The sequence below is a fragment of the Macrobrachium nipponense genome, chromosome 31 (assembly GCF_015104395.2).
Source record: "Macrobrachium nipponense isolate FS-2020 chromosome 31, ASM1510439v2, whole genome shotgun sequence".
In the NCBI taxonomy this organism is placed as follows: Eukaryota; Metazoa; Arthropoda; class Malacostraca; order Decapoda; family Palaemonidae; genus Macrobrachium; species Macrobrachium nipponense.
In genome coordinates this window covers 20,706,333-20,715,790 of record NC_061093.1, presented here as the reverse complement: position 1 = coordinate 20,715,790, position 9,458 = coordinate 20,706,333, and the positions used below count along the sequence as shown (strand labels likewise).

Here is a 9,458-nt window from a genome sequence, read left to right as displayed (position 1 = left end):
CCACTATCAACTTTTGGAATACCTTCTTTGTCTAGATTCTTTCCAAAGGTACAATATATCTCATTGCCATAAACATCTTCACCATCTAACCTCTTCTTGGCCCTAAAATTATAAGAGAAAATATTTTTTTAAATTTCAATCTTTCAATAATTTGGTGACTGGGATAAGGAACAAATCACAGCAAAATTAAAAGTAAATTGGTTACACAATTCAACAACAGCAGGAATTTAAAGCAATGATAAACAGTGTTAATATTAACAAAATTCCATGAGTTACATCCCCACCTTAAAAGCTCCTACTTGGTCTACCACAAATTTTCTACTAACTCCAAAGCGGTTTCATACTGAAACTTAGAACACTCAGTGTTTAAAATTTGCAAACACAAAATTAATTTCTATGAGTTACATCCCCAACTTAAAAGCTACTACTTGGTCTACCACAATGTTTTCTATTAACTTTAGAGCAGTTTCAGACTTAAACTTACTCTCTCACTGAATAAAATTTGCAATGCAAACTGCATTAAAAATCCGAAATAAAAATAAAATAGATCCCAAATATCTTGCACTTGGTTACCTTAGAGAAGAAAACTTAACTATACACCAAAAATGAGCAAAGGGACTTTTAGTTTAAGAAAATATTTTAAAAAAACCAGTAGTTAAAACAGTGTTCCATACGCATTGATATTAACCCCTTCAGCACTGGGACGTACACATGTACGTCTTTTACGGTACAGTAATAAAAGACAGGGACGTACGCGTGTACGTCTTTCATCCCTCCTCGAAAAGCAAAGCGTTTTCTTTAGCTTGGATGGTTTCCAGACACAGTATTGTGTACGAGAGAGGTGCTGAAGCTCCACCCACAATTCATTCTAACCAATGAGCGTCCGATGGACGTCGTGACGTCATTTTCATATGGGATATTAGGAGGGGTACTGGCCAACATATACCAGTGCGCCTCAGGCTATTATCTGAGAAGGATGATTACGATTTTGTCCGTAAACCATGTAGATTTGAATTCCAAATCTTTTTCCCTTTTGATTGCAGTTATTTTATGTTTTTTTTTTTTTCAGTATCATGTCAGATGATAAGTGTTTCAGTCAGGGTCTGAGTACCTGCCAAATCTATCAGATGATGATTACAGTGATAATTTTTAGAGGTTGACAGTGACGAGTGGTTTGGAAGACCTTGAACCTCTTGTCGATGAAGGCTGGCAGTTCATAACTGATCCATCTTGTGACTTGCGCCCAGACCCACCCCCCCCTGATTCACGGAGGGTGGCAATGGGATTCCTGCTTACACACCAGATTTCATCTGCTTACGTGATGCATTTTTTTTCCTTTTTTGTTGTGATGTAATTGACAAATTGTGTGAATGGATGAATGCTCGGGCAGAGTAGTACTTTCATTCAACAGGAAAGCGTAAGGTGAAAGGACTTCTATGGAGGCCTGTTACTTGTGATGAGATGTGTTTTTTATAGCTTGCTGATGATAATGGGGGTGAATAAACTGCCCCATATGTATATACGTATTGGTCATGAGATGCTGTTGCTTTTATTATCATTATTATTATTATTATTACTATTATTACTGTTTTATTATTATTATTACCAGCTGCCTAAACATTCATTGATGTATATGCTGTTTCTGTATGAAACCTAGGAATAACTGTTTCAGTAAGAAAACTAGTACTGCTATTACCACTACTACTATTTTACTACTACTTTACTACTTTTTCTGCTACTTTATTTCTATTACTTTACTGCTATTTCTACTACTTTATAACAGTTCCTACTTCTGCAATTACTTTTTCTACTAAATATTCCTATTTTTTCCGATATTCTTACTATATTTTTTGTAATTTTTTGACAATGGGGTAAAAAATATTCTTTGATATCCATACACACAATGTTTTCACATAAGAATATGAAGGAAAAATATGAATAACATAAAATTTAGTGGGAGCAAGTAATGATTGATACTCGCGGTCGAAAGGGGGTCTCATGCGGTATGCAAGCATTAGCAGCAATGCAGCAGGCCAGTGGCGAAGGGGTTAATACATACTTATATACGTATCAATTAATAGCCATCTTCTACATATAACCAAAATCACCACCACCTTTTAATCCTCAAAGAACAGGTAATCTCTACAAATAACATTAGTAACAGATTACAGATCTCAGAAGGCTTAGATAAGGTGAGCGAGTCAGAAGCTTCTGACATGTCCAATTTAGCAGTTCTCTGGTATTATAGCAATATCTTACTAGAAATAGTGCTAAAGCAGACATATTTCACTGGGCGACACGGCTTCCTCGCCCAGAAAGAGATTTTTCCTACGTCAAAATCCCTTTCTTAGGCCTATAAATCATTTTGCAAAATTAAACGGCCGAAACTTCAACATCCAAAGAAAACTGGTTGTAATTCATATTCCCCTGGTATTCCTCAAAGGACAGGTAATCTCTACAAATAAATTCATTGGTAACAGATTACATCTCAGAATGCTTATTATTTTTTTAGGCCTTTAAATCATATTGCAACATACAGGCAGCTTAAACAGAGCCAAAAACTTCAACATTCAAAAAAAACTTGTCTTAATTCATACTCCTACTTTGAAATTGTTATGACTATTGAGCTTATTAGGCCTACTGTCATAATGCTGCAGACGTGGTTATGTTGACCAGTCAGAGGAGCGTGTTGTGTGTGCTTTCATTGCTGGCACCACTAACCTTATCACACCACACTGAACTGAGCAACGTAAAAAAAAAAAAAAAAAAAAAAAAAAAATTCCAAACCACAGATTAAGAATTAAACCAGTGCAAAAAAGTGATCCTATCTATTCAACCATAAGGAAAATAGGGCTAACTGTGAATTTGCAAACTGTTTGACATGTATGACATTACAAATAAAAAAAGTTTAGCACCACTTGGCAAAGTCACATTGAGTCTAAGAATCTGGATGGTACAAAAAGAATCATGTCAAGAGATTTGAGCACCACTGTACATTTACTGCATATTGGTACTGCTATTCAGTGAATCTGGTTCCTCTCGGTAGGTAAAGGGGATCAGGCAGTGAAAGATTTCTGTTGAAATAAAATTTCTGAAAATCCAACAAAAAAGACCAATCATTGATGATCTAAGTCTTACTGCTATTATTAGCAAACAAACTTACCACCACCAAGAGAGAAAAATTGCTCACAGAAGCAGACATCCACGCTGGAGAACAGTACTCTAGTAAAGGAAGCACAAACAATTGAAAACAAGTTGCACTGATTTTATCACAGTTGTAACTATACGAGACCTTACGAATATTACATAACTTACGTGCAGCATTCACTGAAACTTACATTAGATCATTAGAAGTTTCTCAAAAGTTTGATCAGTCTAAATTTACACATAAGCATAGTTAAAGCTTCAGACTCATTCAGCAAAGTTTCACCCACCTGAGGGGGAGGAAGGGGTGGGATATCTGTACGAGATCTGCTAATCAATATTTTTTGTTTTACTGGAGTTCAACCTCATTCCCAACCGCCCACACCATTCACCGACCCGGTCCATGTCACGATTGAGGCTGAGGACAGCTTAATTTCTCTAAATGGAGACTTGACTACTACTACACCCACAAGTGATGCATCAGCAGCATAGTACCGAACAATCTTGTTTTCCAGGCCAACAACCATATCACTTGCAAACAATAAAAGTAACGGTGGACCAAGAATGCTACCCTGTCGAACTCGAGATAAAGCAAGTCTTGGTTCACTCAAGATCCCATCCACAGCAACTCGCTGCTGCCTACCTGAAGGAAACCTTGAAGTAACCATAAAACATATATATCCATCCACTACAAACTTCCAAAATTTAAAAGTGACTTGAGATTTAAATTCGAATGCATCACTAATATCTATTTGAAATACTTTATATAAACTCATAACCCTTATCAAGGTCCTCTTGCAAATAGCAAGTAAAGTCTAAAAAAGCATTGCAGGGAGTACCTGTTTTCTATAAGCATACTGACACTGTCAACATTCCTAGTTTAGATTTTAAATACAGTGGCACCTGTAATGATAATAGTTTCCTAGCAAAGAAAAATAAAGGAAAGTAAAAAGCATTTTCGAGAAGTTCGGCAGCAATGAGGCGTTAGCTCATTGTGTTGGAGGTACCTGTCCCCATGATGGTTCTAGAATTGGCAGGAGTGTTATGGAACTCGTCAGGCGCTGCTGTGACGTGAGAAATGCCGCGATTTCTGATGCAATACCTCGTCTAGATTCATCTAAGAAGCTGTGGAAATCTCGGGGGAGTGTGACGCTCGCCGTAGGCTCCACCCCCTGAGTGCTGTATAAATACGACTGTCGTAGCAGCAGCAGCAGAGATCGTAAAAGAGAGATCACCAGTTAGTCACAGAGAGATATCCTCAGTAAGAGCCACAGATCAGATTATTAGTGAGAGATCAGCAGCAGCAAAGATCATCCGTGAGAGATAATAGAGAAAGGGACTGACGAAGATTCAGAAGAAAAGTTGCTCGAGAGTTGGTTGGATTTTGGTCAAGCCATCTTCAGGAGTGGTCGACTGAGTTATCTCGATGTTGAGAAGACTTCAGAATAGAAAATGTCCTGCTAGAGGTTTTGGGGAGTTCCTGCCTTGCAAGTTTCAAGAGTAGACTATTTTCTGCAATACAGAGTCAAGAGGACGTCTGCAATTGCCGCTCTCCTTTTGTGAAGCCACTGCTTCAAGTCACTAAACCGGCCCGCAAGTATTTGAATTACCTCGCTGTTCCCCCAGTTCATGCAGTGTAAGATTCTATCTTTTTATGTAAATAGGAGGTACCATTCTGCATTTACCTTTGTTAGTAAGCTTGTAAATAAACCTTTGTTGTGTTAGTTTCTTTCTATATTCGTATCCCCAGTTTCAACTGTTGGTGTTGAAATATTTATTTTTATTTATTTCATATCGAACCTGAAGCGGACCTCTCTCAGAGGCCGTAACAGCACCTCATTTTTCGTACATTATCTGTTCCAGAACCTCCAATGATATCCAAAAAAAAATACAAAAACCGAAACTATAATTCACTTCCCCACTTTGTTTTTTACTGGCACTAGGACCAGTCACTGGACCCCTGTCAAATAGCAAAACTGTCCAGACATTTGTTTCTGATGTCTCTTCAATCTCTGCCTAAAATGATACAAAGCATAGTCATTAAGCATGTTAGGAGACATGAATTGCAACGTCTTTCTTAGGATGGTATGTCTCAAAAAAAAAAATTATTTTTAGACTCCACTTCGCAAACATTTCTTTAATCATCTGCAGTCTGTTGCTGTTCCTGCTGAATGTTTTGCAGCTCCTCAGTGGTTAGCTCTTCCCTGTGGGCGTCCCCTAACTCTTCCACATCCTCACCACTCACATCAAAGCCCATTGACTTCCCCAGACTCAACAGATTCCACAACAGGCATAGGGTCATCGGGATCAACCTCAAACTTTTCTTAATCCTTCTCAAGATAACACTGGCCACATTTTCCTACAAACAGCGTTCACTGTCCTGGAAGCCACTCCCTGCCAAGCCTTATCTATAAGGCTTATGCAGTTGAAGATATTGAAATGACAATTTGTCCAAAATTGCATTTTTCCTAACTATACAAACCTGAGGTCCTTTTACAATAGGAAGGTACTAGCGGCAGCTGGATAGGCCGTAAGCTTTCGAACAAGGGGTTCGGTAGTTAACTGCTTGTTCAACAGGCGCGCGCGCACGACTGGGAGGTAAACAAATCACTTTTGCTTTTGGCCCAAGCAAAAACTGCAGAGTGAGGGGTGGCATGAGGTGGGACTATGTGTAAAAGGACCTCAGGTTTGTATAGTTAGGAAAAATGCAATTTTGGACAAATTGTCATTTGTTCCAACACGGCATACAAACCTTCGGTCCTTTTACAATAGGAAGACTCACTTCTTGGTGGGAGGAATCTGAGTCTTTTGTGAACAGACTGGTGTTCGCCCAACCTTGGAATGCCTCCCTGGTCGTAAGAGCGAGGGAGGGATCCAAGCCTCTGTCCCGATTGATCGGGGTGTGCACCGCAGATCAATGTCAGACCTCTGGACCAAGTACGTTACTAAGAGAGGCAAGGCGTATCTCTTCGTACCAGCAAACAAGAACAAGTTCCTATTTGCAAGAGGCAACATAAAGTTATGGTTTGTCTCTTGTTGGCATCCACTTCCCCCCCCTTGTAGGAGGAAGTGGTGGATATTCGCTCCCATCCCTAGTGAAAGGGATAGGATGGGGCTCTGTCAAGTAGCTCACCTGCATCTCGTCCTTATCCAGCAAGGTGATGACCGTATCCCTCTACCCACAGGTAGAGGGGGAGAAAAAGATAGGAAGAGAAGCCAGTCACTCTCTCATTCACTTATCTATTCTTACAGTCACACCAGGACTCGATGCTGTTCAGCCTGCTAGGGTCTGGGTTAGCTACACAACGTGTTGAGCAGCCACCACGGGTCCCAAGGAAAACGATCCAAGGACCTGTGGGCAATATCCAAAAGGTAGAAGGAAGTGCCAGTGGTCTGGTTGTACCAGACCCCTGCCTTCAGTACCTGCGCCACGGAGAAGTTCTTGTGTAACTCGAGGGAGTGTACTTCTAGGTCATCTTGGTGCTGACGAAGAGTCTTCAACACTCAGCCTGGGATGTCGAGTTTCTTCAGAAAGCGCGGTCGCGCTTTCACAGGACAAAGCAGCATCTTCGCATCGAAGGCGGTGAAGTCCATTAGGGAGGGGATTGTGAAGGACTAACCGATCGTCAGGAACCGAAGGGTTCTGAGTCTTCGCTACGAAGTCGGTACGAAATAGAGTGTCACGAATCCCCATCCCCTGGATGCTTGACTTCGCAGGAAAAGTCATGCAATTACCGCAGAGGAAAAGAAGGGAATGGTCGTATGACCTATCCCTCTTCTCGACTTCGGTGATGTCCTGTACCCATACTGGTCTATCCGTCTGCAGCGAAGTGTCTCACATTCTCTCATCCCCATGCAGTGAAGTAGTTCTTCTCGGTAGTGGATAGGACACCGACACTCAATGGTGGGTGTCGATGGTATGGGTACTGTGACAAGCCGTTAGGACGAAGAAAAGTGTTATGGAACAACCGAACTAAGTCCACAGCGAAGTTCGTAACTGACTTGGGCGCTCTGACAGCTGCCGACTGACTGCGTTTGGTAGAAGGCAAGTTGTCCAAGCACCCGAGCAAGTCACGTGACCTTCGCCTTAAAAGGGTTATGCCAAGAGACTAAACAAATAATTTGCTCGTCACCGATGCCAGAAGGCAAGGTGATGATTCTCTTAAGGTCCCTGATGGCAAGATATCTCATAGTATAGTTGATTCTCAGCTAAGGAGAAACAACACTGTGTCGTTGAAGACGAAGGTGTACAGAAAATGCAACCTACGTCTTCACAGCTGAACCGAGAGAAGGATTCTCAAGATTCTGAACCTGTGCTACAAAGACTGAGAACGCTAACCGCTATCCATTGCTGTCCGGTGAGGATCGTAGTTGCAATAAAAGCGGAGCGCTTTTCAGTAATGAAGACACAGGGAAATACTGCCTGAAGAACTGCTTCTCATGGGCTGAACATTTGGAAGTAGAGCTGTCAGGTCGGAGAGTAGGCGTTGTCTTCTGACACATCTGTTAATTCGGGGCGAACAATGAATAATTGCACACCTACGAATAAGAGATATTTTGAAGACAAACTCAGATGTCTGCAAAAATGATATTGTCATGTTACAATAAAGTTTTATACATACTTACCTGACAGATATATACTTAGCTATAGACTCCGTCGTCTCCGACAGAATTTCAAATTTCGCGGCACACGCTACAGGTAGGTCAGGTGATCTACCGCCCTGCCCTGGGTGGCAGGACTAGGAACCATCCCCGTTTTCTAATCAGAATTCTTCTCTTCCACCTGTCTCCTGCGGGAGGCTGGGTGGGCCCATTAATCGTATATATCTGTCAGGTAAGTATGTATAAAACTTTATTGTAACATGACAATATCATTTTTATACATTCAACTTCCCTGCCAGATATATACTTAGCTGATTAGCACCCATTGGTGGTGGGTAAGAGACAGCTAACAACTGAAATAGACAGGTAAACAACATATGTTGTAGGTATTAATAAACCTTGGTTCCTACCTTATTAGGCTGAAGACTTCGCGGCTACTGCCTTGGAGTCTGCTTAGCCTCAAGAGCCTCAGCGAGATATTGATCTATGGCTAAGAGTTCTTGTGGTCTGCCAATGGGGTCTTATCCACTTACTCGGCAGAGCCTAAAGGCCTTTGTCATTGGGTGCCTATTCCACTAACATGACAATACACCTTGTTCAAGGAGCACAAAACCGCTCCCGATCACCTGATCCTAACATCCAGTGTTCTAAGATTGTAAGGAGTTATCCCCGAACTCCTTACAAACAACCAAAAACTCGAACATAATTACACTTTCATTACAAAATATAAAAAAAAAAATTTTTTTTGTACTCCCCTACTAGTCATACATACCCTTGATCCCCTACCAGCAATGACACTCTCTCCCGTGCGACAGTAGTGAGCTTGCTAATAGAAAACCAAGCACATATCTGACAAGAGGGTTTTTGTACGATAAAGAACACAAAATTAAGGATCAGTCTTTGCTCCAAGACCCAGTACTGTATCTGCTGATACAAAGGACCTAGCGAGAAGCACTTCTCATAGGTCACTCTCACATCCTTCAGATAATGAGATGCAAACACTGAATTGCACCTCCAATATGTAGTCTCAATGATATTCTTTAGAGACATATTCTTTTGGAACGCCAAAGACGTTGCTACTGCCCTCACTTCATGAGTCTTGACCTTTAGAAGACCGAAGGATTCCTCCGAGCAGTTCTTGTGAGCGTCCGTAATAACGCTTCTCACAAAGAAAGCCAAGGCGTTCTTGGACATGAGTCTTTTGGGGTCTTCACCGCACAACCAAAGACCTTGTTGACAAGCTCCCATCTGTCTCTTCCTCTCTAAATAGTATTTAAGAGCTCTCACTGGACAGAGAGAGATCTCTATCTCTCTGCCTACAAGGTTAGATAGCCTTTACCTCAAAACTTCTGGCCCAAGTTTTGACGGGTTTTCGTTCTTTGCCAGAAACATTGTCTGGAAAGAACAGATGGCAGCATCTCCTTTGAACCCCACCGTGGAATCCAGAGCGTGTAATTCGCTCGTCCTCTTGGCTGTAGCGAGAGCCACCAGGAACAAGCATTTCCTAGTGACGTCGCGGAAGGACGCCAGATGTAAAGGCTCGAATTTATCCGATGAAAGGAATTTCAGGACCACGTCTAGATTCCAACTAGGTGTTCTAGGAGTAGCTGCTTTCGAGTCTCAAAAGATCTAATTAGATCGTGTAGATCTTTGTCGTTAGCAATGTCCAGGCCTCGATTCCTGAATACTGAAGACAGCATGCTTCTGTATCC

At 41.3% G+C, this 9,458-nt stretch overlaps 1 protein-coding gene across 1 annotated transcript in view; it reads right to left on the bottom strand.

Moving 5' to 3' along the window:
- Positions 1-9,458, bottom strand: part of LOC135206782 (meiosis regulator and mRNA stability factor 1-like) — a 239,685-nt gene that overhangs the window by 122,474 nt on the left and 107,753 nt on the right. The window contains exon 8 of the mRNA XM_064238277.1: positions 5-102. Within this exon, the coding sequence (XP_064094347.1) occupies positions 5-102 (98 nt within the window). The remainder of the gene's footprint in view (positions 1-4; positions 103-9,458) is intronic.